Source organism: Acinonyx jubatus, chromosome B1 (assembly GCF_027475565.1).
Source record: "Acinonyx jubatus isolate Ajub_Pintada_27869175 chromosome B1, VMU_Ajub_asm_v1.0, whole genome shotgun sequence".
In the NCBI taxonomy this organism is placed as follows: domain Eukaryota; kingdom Metazoa; phylum Chordata; class Mammalia; order Carnivora; family Felidae; genus Acinonyx; species Acinonyx jubatus.
Genome location: NC_069382.1, coordinates 120,563,021 through 120,584,397, shown reverse-complemented (window position 1 = coordinate 120,584,397; position 21,377 = coordinate 120,563,021). Strand labels below are relative to the sequence as shown.

At 42.9% G+C, this 21,377-nt stretch overlaps 1 protein-coding gene across 5 annotated transcripts in view; it reads right to left on the bottom strand.

The window, feature by feature from the left end:
• Positions 1-1,934: 1,934 nt before the first annotated feature.
• The window catches only part of TSPAN5 (tetraspanin 5), a 173,543-nt gene continuing 154,100 nt past the window's right edge, over positions 1,935-21,377 (bottom strand). Inside the window, exons 3-8 of one of the 5 annotated variants that reach the window (XM_015063564.3) lie at positions 15,856-16,002; positions 11,718-11,888; positions 8,630-8,755; positions 6,688-6,735; positions 6,473-6,589; positions 1,935-4,120 (exon numbers count right to left, since the gene is read on the bottom strand). In XM_015063564.3, the coding sequence (XP_014919050.1) occupies positions 4,055-4,120; positions 6,473-6,589; positions 6,688-6,735; positions 8,630-8,755; positions 11,718-11,888; positions 15,856-16,002 (675 nt within the window). In that variant the 3' untranslated portion in view covers positions 1,935-4,054. Of the gene's footprint in view, positions 4,121-6,472; positions 6,590-6,687; positions 6,736-8,629; positions 8,756-11,717; positions 11,889-15,855; positions 16,003-21,377 lie in introns of those variants that run through there. The other 4 variants (XM_053217107.1, XM_053217108.1, XM_027061218.2 and 1 more) reach the window with 4 other exon arrangements.

The following is a 21,377-nucleotide window of genomic DNA, read 5'->3' as shown; positions in this document are numbered from 1 at the left end:
CAAGCTTATAAGAGAAGTACTCATCATGAACAATCCAAAGGAAGCTGTATTTAGTTCTTCAAAATTACAGAAGTCCTAAAAACTAGCACTTCTATGATTTTATAAACTCGACCTTTGTCACAAACTCTTCCAAAAAAGAAGGCAAAGGAAGTCTAAAGTTGGCTTTGGTCTTTGTTCCGAGTTTGGCTTCTCTTCTCTAACCCCTACCCCTACCCAGAGACATCCGCCTTATCTGTCGTCATGTATAGATTTTATGTCACCAGAAGGCCAAAGTTAGTATATTTCCAGGCAAACACTGTATTTTTCCTTCAAAGACGTGGCTTCTCACTGCTGAGAGGGCAGCACCTCCAAGCAGTCCCATGACCTCACTGGAGTGTGCTGGCCATGAACCCTCGTTGGCCAGTGTTCATGGAGAAGTTGCCAGTTCTTCCTTGGAGGTCTAAACAGGATTTCCCTAGAGAAGGAGGGCTTCACTGAACAAACGACAAAGAGAGCTGCAGAGGGCCAGCCAGGTCACTGGGCTCCAGCTCCTCATTGTTCAGCCCCCCGGCTTCCCAGGGCTCCTGTCCAAGTGAGCCGGAAACTGACACTCAGAGGGACTCCACAGAACTGCAGAATGACCCCACTCCTGCCCACACAGACCCAGGGCATGAATGAGGAAACATTCTGCACAACGAGGCCAAGAGACACTTTTCAGAATCTCCTGGAGAGAAGGAAGACTGGGACCTACAGTAGGGAGAAGGCTGACAGAGACATCAAGGTTTACTCCCTGGGAGAAGAAAAGAGGGAGAAAAAATAGAGGGACTGACTTCTCTTTTAAGTGCTTGGTGATGCAAAATTCTTTTATTCCTGTGTTCATTTTTAAAAATGGTATTAAATATTTTTAAATCATGGAAGCAATGATTTTGTCGTAAGCAAACGATACAGATAAAGAGAAATTTAGGAATCATCCTGCAGGAGTCTACCTTCAAAACAGGAAGAAACTTCCTGTAAGCCCTGAGTTTCATGGACAAAGCATCCTTTTACATCTAAGCTAGAATTTTCTTTGTTGGCTCTGTGTCTGCTGTGAGCAAGGAGGGCCAATCACCTCACAGAGGTACATAATCCCTACCAGCACAGCTAAGAAAACTCAGTAGGGACTGCTTATCTCCAATTGCCACTGACAACTTTCTGTAAAGTCAAAATAACATTTTGGTCTCAAATATCCAGGGAAACGAGGTAAAACGTTTCTCAAGCAAGTCTTGGGACCTACTTGGGTCTCTATGAAACTTCACATTTTGTTTGATCTTTGAAAAAAGTCTAATAGTTTTAAAGACAAGTCTTTCTACAGTGGTAATTCACAATGAAAGGACATTTACAATAGCATTTTTCAAATGGGTTTTTAAGATTCTTATTCTCAGGGACTACTAGCAATTATTTTCTTAGAAAAAAGTTGTGAATATTACCAAGATAATGAGTCCTGAATTTCACCGTGCATTAAATTTTTAACGGGAGCTTCTTAAAAACATAGGCTCTGGCTCATGCCCTCCCAAACTGCCAGGGGCAAGGCCTGATGATCTGCATCCTACGTGGTCCCCAGGTGACTGTGACCAGCAGACAATGACCTCAAGGACAGACAGTTCCTACATACCCACCCAGTAGCACCCAGTAGCACAAAGGGACTTTTCCCTCCCCAACCCCGAAATGTTCCTTTCCCCCTTAGAGAGCTGATCAGAGCAGTACTTCTCAAACTGTGCATCCAAGACGCACAGCATCACCAGGGAACTTGTCAGAAACGCACCTCCTAAATCAGAAATTGTGGGGATGGGGCAAACCCAGTAATCTGTTTCAGCAAGCCCTCTGGTTGATTCTGATGCCCGTTAAAGTCTGAGAGCCACTGGATTTGAGAATTCTGCAATCCCAAGACAAGTAATGAAGAAAGACAGAACTCCACGTAAGGTAGAACCAGTTTATTAATGACAGCCTTAATTACAACCACTCTCAAGTGTAAAAAATAAAGGGTGACTAATTAAAATTTAGAACGCACTTGGACTTGCCGTTTGGCCTTTCACTGGATGTGCCAAAGGGAGGGGATCCTGCCTGATTCTGAATCAACTGGTCAGAGGGAGTTCACCGGAGAATGAGGTAATAAAGACAAGAGTGCCAATTGCGGGGCTCGAGTCTTCTCCGTGTTGGAATGACATTACAGAATGACAACTGCGTGGGGGCAGAGATGACATCAAATCATCTTACAGCCAGAAGATGGAATGAACATCTCTAACTACACAGAGACACAAAAACACACATGCAGCCACACACACACACCCACACTCTGGAGACAGTTTTCAAAGAATGTGTCTTTTCTCTGAGCAGATTGACACGTTCATCAGCCACAGAGATGCAACATGGGGCTAAAACGGAAAAGCTTGCTAAATTTCCACAAAGCATGCTAGCTGCCCAGTTTTGTGCTGGCAAGTGTGGCATCACCGTAAAATGTACCTGTGGTTTTCCCGCCGTTCCACAGGCTGATGTCTGCTCCCCAGGAGAGTGGCATCCTGGTGGATACCAGCTGGATTAAAATCTGGGGGCAGGACTCATCCCTCCCCACCTTCGTGGGGGTAAGGATGAGCGGCAGCACCTGGAAGTGGTGTCCGACCTTGGGTCACAGAACACTTGCCCCATCAATGCCCTTCCCTCCTAAGTATTTGTGCTTTGTTACCATCCTGATGGCTAGTCTGCACTAGGAGGGAGCTCTGGCCATGCTTTTTTGTTGTTGTTGTTGTTGTTAAATAAAAGCAAAGTAAAACCAGAAGGGGGAAAAAAACATTATAAATTTCTTGATTGTGAGTCAACACTGTTTCAGCATTAGGTTCAATTCCATTCAAAGAGAAAACTGGGGGCTGCGGATGAGGCCCCGGAGACTGATGGGGTAAAGGGACTATCGAGTCTGTGGAAGCATTTACCAGTCGCTTCGCAGCCAGGGAGGACACGCCACACCTCTGAAGGCCGGGAACCTACGAAGTGAATGCCGACAAAATAACATTTATAAATGTTCGTGGGAGACAGGGCAGGAAAAGGAGCTGGTGGATTCAGGTTCACAGATCATGCAGGGAGATTATACCAAAAAATTAACATTGAGCTGAGTAAGAAAACACTTTAAGAGAAACTGCATCCCAGCTCTCACTTTTGGGAGACAAAAACAAAAACGCAAAAAAAGCCAAACAAAACCCAGAATATTCCAGAGTTTCCAAAGAATCCAACAACTAATAGGGTGGGCGGGGGTGAGGGATGTTAACCAATAACCTCTTCATTAACTTCAATTTCTCCTTGAATGTCATTGATAAATAAAGCTCAGGCCTACTTAGAACAACGATCTGTCCTGCTAAAATTCAGCATCACAAAGTGTCCTGCTGCCCTTACTCCATGCACGTGGGATACACAACGTCCCTTCTAAGGGACACTCCAGGAGAGACCACGCATGCCCACCCGCATTACTTGCTGAATGCGGTCACAAACTCTGAACCCCGAAGACAAGCTGTTTTCTTCTTGGGATCACAGTTGTTAACAGTTCCTTGAAATGTACAGCGAAGGGGTGCCCCAAAACACCACAGCCCCCCCAGGTAAGGGGCTGAGTTTTAGGAAAGATGTACTTCTTTAGGCCATGGAACAGAAAGCAGTCCCTTCAAGGTGTGACAAAGAACAAAACTGCTTCTTCCAGCCCTCCAGTTATCGAAGTGGAGAACGAGACTGTGTTCCACAAATTCAGGTACATCTGGGTCCCTCACCCTCCCTTTTTTTTCTTTTTTTGGTAAGTATCCATCCATAAATTCATGGCTACAGTAGAGATTCACGGCTCAACGACTTTCATACTGGTTATCTGTTTAATTCTGTCAGTGAGCAGCATTTCCCAGTTGCACCATCCCCCTCCCCCAAACCAAGTTCTTGGCAGCTCCATCAGGTGGGATTGCAAGATGCCTCTGTGATCAGGGTCCGTGCAGCATGGATCGGGTTGGGCACGCTGGAGGGGCAGGAAGGCTGGGTCTGTCCAGTGTTTTGCAGCAGCATTGCCGGGGCCCTACCAGCTAGCCCTGACAGCTTCAATATCACTAACCAAATTCTGGGCCAGGCAGATCCCAAAAATCTGGGAAAGGAAGGAAAAGAGAGTCAAACAGTGAAACTCAAAATGTCATTAGGCTTTTCCTAGGTCAATGAATCTCTTTTCTTTCATTTTTAAAATTGATACATAATTCATACACTATAAAGCATGTCCTAATTTTAAAGTATACACATCAGTGGTTTTTAGTATATTCACAAGGGTGTACGACTATCACCACTGTCTAATTCTAGAACATTCCATTACCTTGAAAAGAAACTCTACCTATTCACAGGCATTTCTATTCTCCCATCCCTCACAACCACTCAAGTTCAATCCTTTTGATGACTTGACTAATATTCCATTCTATGGATAAACCACATGTTGTTTATCCATCATCAGCTGATGGCCATTTACACTGGTTCCACTTTTTTGTTATTATGAATAGTGCTGCTATGGATGTCCCTGTACAACTTTCTAGTGAACAGATTTCCAGTTCTTTTGGGAGTGGAGTTGCTGGGTCACAATGGCAACTCCGTTTAACTTTCCGAGCAAGTGCCGAATTGTTTTCTACAGTGACTCTATTGTTTTCATTCCCTTTAACAATGTATTACGGTTCCCATTTCTCCACATCCCTGCCAAGACTCATTATTGTCTTCCTTTTCAATTACATCCATCCTAGCATGTGTGAAGGGCTAGGTCATTGTGGTTTTGATTTAAACTTCTCAAATATCTAATGATGAGCATCTTTTCATGTGCTTATTGGCTATTTGTACTTTCTTTGGAGAAATATCTATTCAAATTCTTTGCCCATCTTTGGATTGGGCTGGTCTTTTTATTGTTGAGTTGTTCTTTATATATTCTAGACTTTGGACCCCTATCCGACACAATGATTTGCAAGTATTTTCTCTCATTTTGTGGGTTGTCTTTTCTCTTTCTTATCATTTTTAGCACTCAAGTTTTAAAATTTTGATGAAGTCCAACTTACGTACTCTCTGTGGTTGCTTGTGCTTCTGGTGTCATATATAAGAAAACACTGCCGAATCCAAGGTCACAAAGATTTACACCTACACTGTCTTTAGCTTTAGCTAAGAGTTTTATAGCTTTAGCTCTTAAGTTTAGGTCTTTGAGCTATTTTGAGTTAATTTTCATATATGGTGTGAGGTAGGAGCCCAAATTCATTCTTTTTACCTATAGGTATCCAGTTGGTCCAGCACCATTTGTTGAGAAGACTATTCTTTTCCCATTGACTGATCTCTGTTCCCTTGTCAAAAACCAACTGACCATAGGGGCACCTGGGTGGCTCAGTTGGTTAAACATCTGACTTCAGCTCAGGTAATGATCTCATGGTTGGTGAGTTTGAGCCCTGTGTCAGGCTCTGTGCTGACAGTTCGGAGCCAGGAGCCTTTTCAGATTCTGTATCTCCCTCTCTCTCTGCCACTCCTCTCCCCTCACGCTCTCTCTCTCAAAAATAAACATTAAAAATTTTTTTTTTTTTTATATCAACTGACCATTGATGTAGGGCTTATTTCTGACTTTCAATTCTCTTCCACTGATCTGTGGATCCAACCTTATGTACCATCTTGATTACTGTAGCTCTGTAGTAAGTGTAATTGGAAAGTGTGAATTCTCCAACTCTGTTCTTTTTCAAGTTTGTTTTGCTATTCTCGGTGCCTTGCATTTCCACATGAATTTTAGGGTCAGCTTGTCCATTTGGGGGCGGGGTGGGGGTAGGAAGGCAGTTGTAATTTTGAAAGGGATTGCACTGAACCTGTAGATCAATTTGAGTACTGCCACCTTCACAAAATTAAGTCTTCCAATCTATGAATATGGAATGGCTTTCCATTTATTTAGGACTTCTTTAATCTCTTTCAACCACTGTGCCCCATTTGTGACCCTCTAAGAAAAGTATTACATCTCTACAAGATAAAAACCTCAGCTCTTGGGGCTGCTTAGGAGGAAAAGTGGGTGTCTTCCTTCCCTCACTAGCATTTTGACAAGGCGGTCCAGAGAGAGAACAGAACACTGGATGTGTGTGAAATTCTAAAAAGTCTTAATGTTGCCACTGGGATCTACTTCTGACAATTCCTACCTGCCCCAACTGTCACAATACAGTATTATTTTGCCCGTGGAAACACTGGAATCCCAGCAGACAACTGCTAACCCAATCAATTTCTCCATCTTGGAAAGGAAAAAAGATTTCCTGAAGTATTTCAGGATAGTAGCATCTAAAATGGGCTTTAAATAAAATATAAACCCAATAGTTTAGGTCTGTTTCCCAGCCTTCCAATGTGTCTTAAAAATTGTGATGTTAAGGTGATTAAGCAGAGCTCCTGTCCTGGGACGGGCTCTCCCAGAGCATCATTTCTCTGTGACATCCATAAAGGAGCCTGGTCTTACCTGTAGCAATGCAATGCCTATGAAAATACCAGCCACGATGGTTAAATTGTCCTGCAACCACTTCTCAAACTGGGGCACACAGCCTTTCGTGTAGATAACAATCTGCTGGTCAACTTCCTTCGCAAGGGAAGAGGAGAGCACAGTGTCACCATGCAAGTTCAAAAGCTCCTCAGAAACACCCTTTGTGCTAAGTGACAAGATGAGATTCCACTTACTGGTTTTTGCCTGGCATCATAGCCACACTGAGTGTTGATGACATCTTCCTGGGGAGGAAGAAAATAGAAAAGTGAAATTCACTCAATAGACAGGAAGCCCACCTAAGAATTAGCAGAAGATCCCTGTTAAGTGTTGTTAATAAACTGTGTGCTTAGGCATGGAGATGTCCTAGGTACCATGTTAAATAAACACTTTTATGTATTATCCCAAGTAATTGTTATAAAAATTCTCAGAAGTAAGTATTAAAATATGCCTTCTTTTTTCCAAAAGAAGAAAACTGAGGCTCGGGAAATATAAGAAAAGCAAGCATGTTATTGACAACCTCAGGAAGCATATGGGGTTCAGAAAACTAAGACATAGATAAAACCATGGTAAAGGGCACAACGACTATGTTTACTTATGCTCTTTTGGGGGGACTTCTACTTTTTAATCTATATACTTCTGTATCATTTAAAGGATTTTTCAATGAGAATGCATTACTTTAATAATTAAAAACAAAACAATGTGCTGACAACACGTCACATGGACAGACACCCTGACATCTCACAGGTCTGACAAGAAATGTGGGTTCTGCGGTTTTAGGTTTATTTTTTCCCCTCTGCAGGGTATGGGGTGGCTTTTATTAGCTTGGCATTTATGGAATGAAAACTCTCTACCCAGAGTATCTGTAGTCAAAAGGGGAGCATAATGCCTTCAGAGACGCTTCATACTTCTGATGGAATGTTAACACAGGGCAGGAACTGGAGACAGAATAATCTGCACCTGCTGGCCAGTACCTGCGTGGGCACCCAGGGCTCTGTACTGGGTGCTCTCCTGCCTGTGAGCCCTCCTCAGAGGAGAGCACGAAACTAGCCAGTAGGAAAGGTGGGCTTCCTGGCAGGGTCTCAGAGCCGGGAAGCACAGTCCTTTCTGATTCTCAGTCTCTTTCAGACCAAGAGTAATAGCCCGGAGACCCCTCTGAAGCCCTCAGAGAACTACTTTTCCACCCCAAGACCATGGCCTCTTTTAAAGAGCCCCACACCTTACACCCTCCATGGGGAAATTGCTGACGAGTTCAGTGCTCCTCACTGGGCTCCACTTGATTTCGAGAAGGGCGGCCTGGAGGAGGCTGCCTGGATTGATGTCCCAGAAGGCCGAAGAGTGGGGGATGGACATGTGCAGAAGCAAATTCTCCCGCTTGTTCTAACATTCACTCCTGGCTTTTAACTTACGACAAGGCACTTGCATCTCAAGACATCCCATATCCCAGTCACATGATTTGACCCAAAATACAACCAAAGTCATGGTAGAAGGGGTTATGCACAGGTGTAATATTTTATCTTTTTCTCAAATACCAACTACAGTTATTATCATCATTGCAACTGAAAGTCCAGGCAGCTGCGGTCTTCCTACCTAGTAGATGAGCCTATCCTACCTCAAACTCCTCTCCTATCCCTAATATCTCCCCCAGAACCAAGTCGGGACGCAAAGGATCACTAACCCCAAACCAATGCAGGGAGCTCTCACCTAAGAGCGTCCTTCTCACAGAGAAGGAATTACAGACACCATAGGCAGGCTTCCTGGGTCTGAAGCTCGGCTCCTCACTTGCTAGCAATGTGAGCTTGGGAAAGTTAATTAAACTCTACAGGCCTACATTTCACCCAAAGAGGGAAGATAATGGTGGTATCCGCCAGGAGGAACATTCTGAATTTTATTGAGCCAACTCACAAAAAGACTGAGACTAGGAACCAGCACGTACTACTAAATTAAGGTCAGCAATTATTGCCCCTACTGGGAAGATCTGAGCACTGTGCCCCCTACAGGAGCTACATTTGGGAATGAGCACGTAAGAAGAGGCTTCGAGAAAAAAAGTCACTGTGCTCATCCCCCCGAGCCCCCCACCCCTGCCCATTCTCGGTGTGACGTGTGGAGCTGGCCAACAGTCTGCTGGCCTTCACTTACTGCAGGGTCTTTAGTACAGCAGGAGAATGGCACACCGCATCGCTCTCGACTTGCATTGGAATCTGTGCAATTGAAGTAAATATTTAGGTTCCAATCATCAGCTCCAAAAGCCCCACAGCACTGCCACTAGAGCAAACAGGAGAGAATTAGAACATCTTGACTTGGAGGCGACCAGGCGCCTATACTCACGACCAAACGACCGACACCCAGCTTCCGCCAGCTCTAACCTTCTTTTCTGTCTCAGAATTTAGTTGTAGACCAAACTAAACCTAAGCAGCTCCTATAAAAGCTTCCAAAGTGATTAAGGCCCAAGATTTGTAAGATGTGTTAGCATCTGATTTAAATGATTTAGGAGACCCATGGTGTTAGGTGGAGGAAGGGGAGGAGTTGCTCAGCAGGCTCAATCAGAACAAGGTCTGCCTGGCTTGGGTACATGGAGGAACATTCTAGAAGGATAAATAAGACACTGAACCCTGACTGTGCCTGAAGGAGGCAAGTGGGGTTATGGGTGGGAGGGCTAGAGGCTTACTGTCTAAAAATTGTGGTCTCTACCGCATCAAGGGTTTTTTAAAAAAATCCTTTTTATTGAGGTATAATTGACATACAATATAAACTGAACATATTTAGAGTGTACAACTTTTTTTAATGTTTATTTATTTCTGGAGAGAGAGAGAAAGAGAGAGAGGCAGAGAGACTGGGACACACAGAATCCAAGCTGTCAGCACAGAGCCCGACACGGAGCCCGAACTCACAAACTGCGAGATCGTGACCTGAGCCGAAGTCGGACACTTAATTGGCTGAGCCACCCAGGCACCCCTTAAAGTGTACAATTTTATAACATTTGACATACGTATACATTGTGAAACCATCACCACAATCAAGATAGTGAACATGCTCATTACCCCCAAAAGTTTTAGAGGCTTACTTTTCATTATATATCTGTTACTACTCTGAAGTTTTTAAAGAGCATGTATTTACATTTTCAACTTAAAAAATTTAATCACCCAGCAGCCGCTAGGTGGCTCAGTCAGTTGAGAATCCGACTTTGGCTCAGGTCATGATCTCATGGTTCATGAGTTCGAGCCCCACCGTGCTGACAGCACAAAGCCCACCTCGGATCCTCCATCTCCCTCCCTCTCTCTCTGCACCTCCCCCACTGGCGCTCTCTGTCTCAAAAACAAATATTTAAAAATATGTAAATGCATTTACAAAAATTCAATCATCTAATTAAAATGTATATAAAATGAGCAGTTAAAGTCAGTGAGTCTCAAATGGGGCCTGGTTCGAGTACTGCTTGCTCCAGAAGCCAACTTCGTCACTCCCCTCAAATGGACTAGCTCTACCTCTCAAGAGTTAAATACACATCAAGCCTTGACCATTTTAAGGCTTTCAGGACCAATAGCTACTTCAACACATTAAACTCCATAACAGAAAAATAAAATCACATGAAATAACAGGATTTCCATATAAAGCAGACAGCATTTCAAGAGAACGTGTGCACGCATGTTCTTCCAACCCGTCTGGTCCTTCGAGGGCTTGGGTTGTGCGTCTCAAGGTTTGCCCACAAAGCTTCATCAGATCTGTCATGCAAACTAGTCAGCGATGACATTTGGCAAGGTGTGAGCTTGCATCCATTATGACCTAACAAAACACTGAAGTCTGCTGAGGAGATGAAACAGGGCTTAATTTCACAGCTGAGGTGCAGCTTACTCAAGGACGGTCATTGATGCTACTGAACAAAACCAACACAACTCAGCTGACTTCTGAGTACCTAAGGAAGGAGGGTGGTCTCCCAGATAGCAAGTGCGGATGCGGCCGTCTCCTCCCTTTATCAGAAGGGACCCCAGCTCATTCTGGAAAGCTGTCCAACCAAGAGACCACCGTTGATCCACTGGGCTTCTGTTGGCCCTCCAGTCCTGCATTTGTGGCACAGACAGCACTGTCCAGTTCTGCTCACTTTATCCAGTTTCTCAGTGCATGCAAATAAAGACCTTAACACCTTAGGACAGTTACACCTTAAGCCTAATATAAAACCATGCACATCTCATTAGAGTGCCCTAATATTTGCAGGAGTTAAACAGTAGCTATTATTATTTCCGTTTTACTCTTGGGGAAATAGGTCAAGGTTCTGTTAGCCCATGGTCACTTTGCTAATCAGATTTTGGCACTAGATCTGTAGTTCTTCTGAACCTTGTTTATACCATTTTGCATTTTGAGTCAAACGGGGTGCCTGCTACTTCATTTGCATTACAGAGGACATCACCTGGTAATGTTCAGAAACCTGGGGTGGGGGGTGGCTCTGTGAGAGATTCTTTACTTGTTAGAAGCCGCCAGGGCTTAGAAGTTTCTCAACTTTCAGTTGCATGGCACTGCATGTGCTAGGATATTTGGATGGGCATGTTAGGAACTTTGTGGACAAATTTTCTATTGCTAAATGTATTATTGTGAGCTGTGAAGTGTGGAAGGCGATCAAAAGGGAACAAGGGGCGCCTGGGTGGCTCAGTGGGTTGAGCGTCTGACTCCTGATTTTGGCTCAGGTTATGATCTCATGGTTTCATGAGTTCAAGCTCCACACTGGGCTCTGTGATGACAGCGTGAAGCCTGCTTGGGATTCTCTCTCTCTCTCTCTCTCTCTCTCTCTCTCTCTCTCTCTCTCTTTCTACCCCTCCCCACTCACACTATCTCAGTCTCTCTCAAAATAAGCAAAAAAAAAAAAAAAAAAATTTTTAAAGGGGACAAGGAGCAAGAAAGCATGTTAAACACCAAACAAAATGCTACACCTCTAGCAAAAGAATATTCTTCAGATGTCAATAGGAAACAGCAACTGTAGTTATAATCTTGTTGCTCAAGAAGTTTTCTTGGTCCCTTGGACTTTGTAGAAATTGAGATAAGTGAAAATAGGGCATTTCCATTCAGGGTACAAATCATGTAAGTCATAAAGCAGGTCAGAAAATAATAAATACACAAGCAAACAAACAAAACCATGTGGAAGAACCAGAGGTAGGTTCCAGCTGGCACATGCAGAAGCCAGGAGGAATGTTCTCATTCCTCGAGAAGGCTTTCAACTTAAAAATAAATTTAAACTTACATATTCCTGGGTGAAGTCTATGAGGTTCTGTAAATCAATGTCATCTCTGTACGCTCTGATGTTGTTGTTTATAAAGAAATACAGCTGGTCTTTGATCCAGTCTTTGAAAACAAATGCCAGAACCCCAGCAGTGAGCTCCAGGAAGAAAATAATTCCCAGGAACACAGAAAACTAAGACAAAAGACACACAGAGAACAGTTAAAAGGGCTATTTTGATCATATATAGAGGGTTCCTTCTAAAAAGGTTTGTAATTACATTGGGTGGTTGTTACACATGTCCAAAGCAGATAATCTTCAGTTTAAGATTCATTAATAGAATATTATATTCCAAGAAAGGATTTTTAAAAATCATTCATAATCACATTTTAGGGACTCTTGTGGTCCATTTGGTAATTAAACAACAAAGCCTATAAGCAAACATGGATAAAAGGAATTTCTCATTAGACCCACATTAAGACCTAATGAGTTTCTTCTGATTGATGTACTGCCAGACTCTTGAACCATGACCTGCCCCTACCTCTAGTAAGCTTTCGTAATGCTGAAAGAGAAATTATCTCAGTATTGTAAGATCGACTGCCATTTGTTACTATGGCCTTGATTCTGTATGCAACACGTTCCTTTTCTGGATTCAGATACTGCTTTAATTCTCCTTTGCACCTGCTTTATGGTGTAAGATAGCAGATGTGTTCGTCTTGGATGAAGAGGTCAAAGAGGAAGTTTGTGAGTGTGGGCGGCGGGGGGGCGGTGGTGACTAGGATGTGAAAATCATTTACCATCATGAAAACTGGGTTGAAAGCTTTCTTAGGAACACTGGCTGTGCTCACCCTTCTTTGTAAATACCAGTCTCAGAAGATTTTAAATAACATCAACCTGCAGCCAAAGGAAGACTTCTGGCTAATGCAGACAACAAGAATTTAAACAGAAAGGCTGGAGGCCACAGGTAATGTGATTGCCCATAAATCTGGAGAAATTGCCTTTCCATCTAGAAGACTCAGATGGCAGTCATACCAACGTATCATTCACACCCACGGTTCTTTCCACTTCCTATCGCCCCCACCCTCTTACTCTTTTCTAATTCATTGTGCTGAAACAGATTATGAGAAATGAGGTTGTGAAGGACGAGGTGAACTTCTGGTAACAAGGACAGAAAGAGGGCCACAGCTGCTCAGCAGAGCTCCTGAAAGCTACAGGACGGAGAGTGGTTGAGAGGCAGAGGGGGCTAAAGCTCTCTGCCTCAGCAAGCAGACATCAAGCAGCCAACCGAGAGCAAAAGGTGCTGGAGGAGTGGCGCAAAGCAGACTACACAGTTACTTATTAAAACAAAGCAAAGACAAAAATATGTTAATTCCTCCAGCAAACATCGAAGGACCCATAATAGATCGGGCCCTGGATTTGGAGGGCTTTGCAGAAGCAAGGATGAGTAAGGCATAATCCTGCCTCCAAAGACCTCACAGTCTTATGTGCGGTGAGGGTGGGAGAGGGCAGTGGGGTGGGGCCTTCTCACATCAAATGTCTGCATATCTGACAGTGTTTTTCCAGGGTACCAAGGGCCATCTTGGGAGGGTGGGCATGAGGGGAGGGGTGGAAGAAAGAAAGAAGTTCCTGGCAAAGTCTAGGACCCCAAAGTTTAGGCCTTAATTCTAGACCCTCCAGGGCTCAGGTTCAGCTTCCATAGATCTCCTGGTTATCTGTCCTTGATGCATACAGTAGAAATAGGATCTCAACTGTTAATTATCATCAGTGGTACCAGTAATTTCAAAGTAAGCTTTCCTCAATCTAGAAAAAAAGACAGGAAAAAACTATCACTTTTACTCAATGCCTACCCCATAGTATAAAACAACTCCCGTCCCTTTATTAGGTACAGAAATACACTAGTTATCACACTATACAAATGAGAAAATCATTTGTATACAAATGTACACAAAATACCAAGTACAATACAATAGTACACAAAATACCAAGACGCAAGTCATGAAGAGATTTTAGCTAGCTTTTTGTTCTCACCACCATAAAGGTTAGGCAAGTTCATTTTCCAGTTACTCTGGGAAATTTTCCTTTAATGTTATATGATACATACATATATGTCAAAAATTAAGTCCAAATTAAATTCTTATAGAGTATTTGGCAGAAACCTATATGCCCTGACCCTGTAACCCAATTTCCCCCACTTTCAAAGGTGCAGAGACTGACTCACAGGTTTCAGACTAGGGCCTTAGCTGACCAGGAAGCTCCATTTCTATTTCACATTATCTTAGCTCTCAGATTTTCCCTCAGCAAATCTCCCAGCCTTACAGAATCCAATCTTTGAGGCTGTTTGCAAGCCGTGTTGACATTTGCTTCTACTTATTTCACAGCTCCTGCCCAAAGAATATTCTGGGCCAGGTTTTATTGTTTGTACTAAATAGAGACCATTTTAAATATTATCCGACATTTTTAAAAGCCAAGAAACAATTCAATTTTCTTCACTTCCAAAATGGGACTTTAGAAATTAAGGTGCTGATTTAGAGAAACGTATCTATTTCTGCCTGTTCAGTTAACTCTGGTATCTTCAAGTACAAATACAATAAACTACATTAAAGGGATTCCTCTTACAAACTAAACTGTATTCAAGTAGATCATATTAAAGGGGATCCCATATTGAGGCCACAGAGGCTCAAACTGATAAAATAGTGGCAAATGCTCAGTATTATCTGTGGCCTTATGAGACTACAGAAAAACTGAGTGAGGTGAGCCCACGCATTTAGAAGGCTCTCATGCCAGGAAGACTGGCAGGTTAGGATCATGGACAGAGCTCTCCTGGGGGCTCCACAGGTCTTTGATTAGGTAAGGAATGAAGTAACTGTGTGTGCATGTGTTTAAAAGGGGGAACTGGGAGATAAGGCAAATGGAGTGTTAGGAAACCAGTTGTTCCCAACACAGACCTATGTATACAGAACAGAGAACCAACTGGTCACTTAAGTGTAGAGAAGACCAAATATCCCTTAGTTTTCCCTGTTAGCAGAGTCCTATAAACTTTCAGGTTAAACATAAGAACATTCAGGTCCGATTCTCCAAAACCTCATCCGCTCCAGAGCTGCCCAAATCTGAAATAGGCTACCCTGGGTAGGGTACAGTGAGTCTGCTCTCTTCAGGAATATTCAAGAAAAATGCCAGAGGATGATGTGGCCCGGAAAGAGAATCACATATTGCATGGCTGCTGGGACTAGTTCAAGTGTAGGCTCTCGTTTTAAGTGAAAATGTCCCTGAATGATGAGAAGTATGATTCTAGCAACAGGGGTTATTACACGAATACTGTTGCCTAGAAATCCCACCATCTTCCCTCACCACAGGAAGGTGGATTGTTTTCACCCTTCCGCTGTTATTCAGAGGGCATCCACACAGGTGCCCACCCGCATGCCAAGCTCCAGACTGACAGGCACCTTTGGCTGACCTTTGACTACACCTAACAAACCTGTTTCAGATACATACACGTAAGCATATGCCATTTTTTTCTCCTTTGGAAGGAATCTCCAAAGGAAGGCTTTCATTTCTCACGCTCTACTTTATTACTTATCTGCCCCTGGTAAAACTCCTCCTCTAAAAATTTTCATGCTAACAGTGCACACACCCTGCAAGGGACCTGAAAATTATGCTGATCACACAAAAGGAGAAGTCTGTACTGGCAGAGAAGGAGGAGGACGTCCCTCTTACTGTTTTTCCATATTCTCCGAAACCTACTGCTTAACAGATTTAATCAGGACAGGCCACAGCCAATGTGCTTATGTCTGGTTTTTCTCAACTATGTGAAGAGTTCACTACTGACTAGGTGCTTAAAAGAGGAGGTAAAAATCACTTAAGAGAATAAAACTATATGTATACCTACCTTAATCTAAAGGCATTTTAGGGACTGGAAATGCAAATCCTGATATACACGTACAAAACCTCCACGGAGGGCACGGGCTGGGGTGGTACTTATATTATTAAGAAAAACGGGGGCGCACGTAGCTGGTGATCTAGAGAGCTCTCCCAAAAGGAAAGCATTAGCCGGGCCATATTTTTGCTTTGCCTTTGGTAGAGCCACTTTGCCTACAGATGGGGTATCCTCCTGTGGAGAGACGGGAGCTTAGCCCTCAGCCTGAGAGCCGAGTGGGATACTCACGAACTTGAGAAGGAAGGTGTTTTCCCGTAGCGCTCCAATGCACCCTGCGAATCCCAAAATGAACATCACTCCTCCCACCACAAGGAAGAGCCAAACCGGGTCAAAGCCACCGAGATCAGTGATGGAAGAGATGTTGGACAGAACTCCCTGGGGACGGAAAAGCACACACAACAAGGCACCAGGATGCCCGGTCAGTGTTTCAACATGGAAAGATTAATATAATGGTTTATTCCCCCTTTCAATGAAAAACTTCAGAGGTCATCTGATTATTATGCATGATTAATACTCAAGAAACACTGCAAAAAAACAAACAAAAGACTACTTTTTTCTAAGGTCTAGATAAGTTTGTAATTTTGGTAAAATTACATAAAGCAAAGAAATGACCCCAGGAAACTGTCATCAGACCTTGTATGGAGAAGATGTGGATGTTACCTTTTCTTCTATGTCCAAATATAAGCAGTCATAAGTAAAAACATGTGGGTAAGAGAAACACACTTCCCAACCCCCAGGAAGAGGAGTCATTTTTGAAGCCCCAAGGCAGACAAGGGCCTGCTTCAAGCCTGTGGCATTTCTCAGGAACCAGGGTGTGGAGCTAGATGCTGAAGGCTACCACAGCAGGCCAGCCCCAGCAACAAGCCCCTGCAAGTCTTCCAGGGAAGGACCATGCCTCAGGATCCACCCTTGAGCTTCACAGTAGACCCTACCCGGCTCCGATCCCCCAAAGCCCACTTAGGTGATCTGTGCTGATGGCTATCTCACACTGACTCATTAGGGGTATTTAACTTAATACCTTTTTTTTTTTTAAGAACTGAGATTTAGGGGCCTCTGGGTGGCTCAGTCAGTTGAGAGTTCCCATCACAGACCTATGTATACAGAACAGCCTTGATACTGGCTCATGTCATGATCCCAGGGTCATGGTATCAAGCCCCCACATCGGGCTCTGAGCTGAGCATGGAGCCTGCTTGGGATTCTCTCCCTCTTTCCCTCTGCCCCTCTCCCTGCCCCCCACATGTATTTTCTCCCTCAAGAAATTTAAAAAATAAATAATTGAGATTTAAAGGATTCATACGTCAAAAGTTACTCCCAGACTTTCCACCCTTTTGTCTTCCTTCCAAAGGAACCCAGAGTGATTTCATTTCTTTATGGACACGCAAGTTTTTTTACAGAAATCATTTCTCCCTCAGCTGTGATACCACATCACATACCACCCAGACCCTATGTTAGAAATTATGAGATTTTTTTCCCCTAAAATGCAAGGTACATATTTACTATTCATTCCTATAGAGGCAGACACCTGTTTTTTTGAAACTGTGGATGTATAGGAGTCTTAAATACCCAATATCATCAATATTTTATTTTATTAAATTTGTTTTGAACTCTCAAAATATCCCAGAATATCATAGTATAGCTTGTTGTGAAGTCTTATAATAATTTGTTTTCATAGCACTGCCAACAACCTGAGAGAACATAAAGTATGTATCTGATTCTATACTTGATGAAAATGAAACCCAGAGAGGCTTGGTAGCTTGCTGAAAGTCACACAGCTACTGATATTTTGGAACCAAAACAGAATGCCTACTTCAGTGTTTGCCTACCAAGTGGAAGCCATGTATTTGCTTCCCAGCACTTCCCAGTCATCATGAATTAACACCAAAGTTTAGGAGTTTGAAGTTTCCATCCATTTTAAGGTTGTAGGATCATTTGGACAAAAACAATTTGTTTGTTTTTATTGTTGTTGTTGTTTTTAGACGGGGCATTAACTTAAGAACAATAGGATATTAATAATAGGACAGATATGAGAAACACAGGACTCTTAAAATGTACAATTTAAACTTTACAGGAAAGGCCAAAGGTTTAAATAAGTCACAGATAAAGGGTTGAGAGATTATGAAAGCAGTTAGGAATGTAGGGTGTATTCACTAACTTCTGAGGTGACCTCACAAACACAACCACACCCTTCATGAGACTGCTTAGACCAATGGTTTGATCCAGTCTTGTGTTTCTCATATTTCCAAGCTTCGAACTGTGACTACTCTGGGGAGGCAGGGGAGAAGAGGAAAACACAGAAATAGTTATCAACTCTCTACCTGCACAAATGATGCTAAGAAAAAAATTGCCAGAAAAGACACACAAAATCCAAGCACTAGTGGTGAGGGGCCAGTGTTAGAAGGAAATCAACCTCTCCCCCTAGAATGTCTCTGAACACAGGTGTCCATACTTAAAGTCTTAATGTTTTAGACCTGCTAATAAGCCAGGGAGAAAGAGGACTTTGGAGGGTATATAGAGAACATTCTCTTAAAATTTAAATAGTTAATTATGAGATAAGTAGATTCAATTTACTTGGTACCGAAAAGAGGCAGCAGAGGTGGAAGTGACAGGAAGAGATGTCAGTACGATTGTAAAAGAGGGCTTTCTAATACCCTCCAGCAATGGATCAGAGAAGGCTCCCCATTCATGGGGAAGCCAAACTATGAACCTTGCTGTTCAGTTGTGTTAGGATGGATTCCCAAATTGGATGGGAAACGGGGCACAAGGACCTTTAGGTTCCTCCCAACTTTAATACCATTCTATGATTTCACCTATTTTTAATGGGCTTTTTGTGACTCACACTCAAGTTTGAGCAAAGATCCAATTGTTCCCAAACATTCTTCTGTGATCTGTGGCTCTACACAAAGAGGTTATGGACAACAGGGGCATTTATCTGGGCAGCTCTGGCCAAGCCACCAGCCAGCCAACACACATACCTGCGTCTCAAACACAAAGCTACACCCCAAAAAGAAAAAAAAAATGATGTCAACTGTCAGTAGATTCCTGGATCATTTGTCTTCTCTGGGTGTCATTTGGAGGAGGAGTATTTGGCTTCCCAGACAAACTTATTTTCATACTCTTACTCTGTCCAGCCTACAGGGGCAATTTTAATTGAGAGGACTTCAACTGTTTCCATGGAAACAACAATCATTTGGGGGCCTAAGCAGGCCTGCAGATTCTACTCATTTAATCCTAAATTCCGGCAAAAGCCAGGGCTGGAGACAGATACTGAGTGCTTGTGGGAGACAATATTCTGCAAAGCATGAAAAAGACTACCAAGAACTTTATTTTTAACGGATTCAGAATACACCCAGGTCGTTATCTGTTGAAAACTAACTCCAATCTTAAAACACAAAGTGTGGAAGTCAATGCCCAGTGCCCAGCTTCCTTTTCCTCAGGATTAGGGCTACTTACCTAGACAGAGATGAAAAAAAAAAAGACTGTACTTCACCTGTGCTGTGTTTCCAAATATTCACTGAAAAGCAGTCTTACTGCTTCTGACTACACAGATTAAAGAAGAGCTGAACGTAATCCTGGCAACAAGATTCTGGATTACAAAAATGATGGGGAGTTGATAGCTCAGCCTTCTGTTGTCTTAAAGATGGGGTCTCTCATTGGACTTTTTAATTTTGTTAAGTTCAATCTGACGAAGAATAATTATAATCAAAGCTTGTTGTTGACAAGAAGCCGGGGGGGGGGGGGGGAGGGAGGGAATACAAGGTCTAAGATTACAGTTAAGTCTGCCAAGTGATTTAAAATAGATATTCTGATTGGTGGTAAATCCTGAGGAATGTGCAAGAACCACACCAGCAGATACCTAGTCTTCTGGGAACCTGTGGGCACCACCCTCTTCTTTGGGGAACAACACTTTCCCCTTCTTGTAAGGATTCCTTCTCCCCCAAATGCATTCCATGTGCCCCTCAGAGCTGCCAATTCTCACATGACCCCACTGCCCCAGGACAGTTGAGAAGACTGAATTGCCTTCCTCTGACACTAGGATTTACAACAAGCGTCTCCCTCCTGTGGCTGAAGTTGTAAAATACCAAATTCTGGAGCCACATATACGGTGTTTTCCACCACGTGGAGAAAGTCAATCTACAGTGAGAAATAGAAAGCCAGGCTTAGGCAGAAACAAAGAATAAGGGTAGGGAGGGAAAATCCTGTCAGTATTATAATCCCTGGCCTGCCAATGAGTTCTACCAGTCACTCCCAAATCCTTAGAATATCCCACCCTTGACTGCACAAACTGGTTCTATTTGAGTCTGTGTTTGCATTTGAGGACCTGCACAACCTGACAACAGCTGAATAAATTGTGCTTTTAACGCCACATGCGTGCATATATACAGGTGCATCACACACACACACCCCTCCAAAACCGGAAGTTCACACTTTAGCAGGGGAAAAAAGGTTTTGGGGGGTGGGATGGGGAGCAGAAAAGAGTAGAGGTAAGCGTTGGACTTAATATGGTTCCTTTACTCAGCTGGCTGATATTTACAGTCAACACAGCAATTAAGCCAGCGTAAACAGTCTTCCTTCATGTTGACTCGCTATCAACTCAGCATCATTAATGAAATGAGCTCTGCATGGAATTTTTAGGTGCTTTGTCTCGGTCAATACTTACATAATTTAAATTCCAATTCTCCATGTAAATCTGAACGCTCAACCCTTGAGCTTAAATATCAACTTTTTAGAATTCAAACTTATTTGCGCACCTGGGTGGCTCAGTCGACTGAGTGCCATCGGCTCAGGTCATGATCTTACAGCTCGTGAATTCAAGCCCCACATCAGGCTCGCTGCTGTCAATACAGAGCCCACTTCAGATCTTCTGTCCCCCTCTCTCTCTGCCCCTTCCCCACTTGTGCTCTGTCCCAAAGATAAAAAAAAAAAAAAAAAAGAACTCAAACTTATTGAAAAAAATAAATACAAAATGTCATTGGCTCCTCTCTTCCATCCCCAGCACTGTTGCTTATGTGAGAAGTACATACACACAGCCTGGTATTTGCATCCCACTTACTAGTAAGTTCTTTTACTTCTACAAGAATCCTGCAGGCAGAGCCCTGGGAGCAAAAGCTGTTAAGGGCACCGGGCTTCATGCATCAAGTCAGAAAATATCCTCCAATGAAGCTGAATCATGAAATGAAGAAAAATGGAGGAGAAGTAGAGCAATTAGCCACATGTACTTATTCCTTTACCCATTTGTTTTGGTTGACATGAAAATGGAATCCTGAACAGTAGCAGTAGAGAAACAGAAAGAGTCCGAATAAGAAAGCCAGAGACCAAGACTACAGATCACAAGAATATATTCAAGTACTACAGACTCAAGAATATAGGGAGATATCCTACACATATATTCTTAATTTATCATTAAGATTATATTAATAAACACTGGTTTTTAAGAGTTCTTCATATTCATACTATGTATTTCTGTACCTATAGTCTGATGCCCTCAGCTCCTCCAGACCTATAGCCGGTGCAGCAGCAGAGGCAGAAACAAATTGACCATAACGTAAAGTGCTGCTCTAAAGACAAGACGAATACCAGGCAATTAAAAAAGCTGAAAGAAACAAATATATTCAGCAAATTAGCGATTCCACAAATTGGCTTTTGGACAACTAGCTTAGCTCCTGGCATATCAATTCAGAGCCTTCAAGAGATGATCCTCCAGTGAAAATAGAAGATTTCCATTATCTACTAGGGACTGGATAGTATCTCTC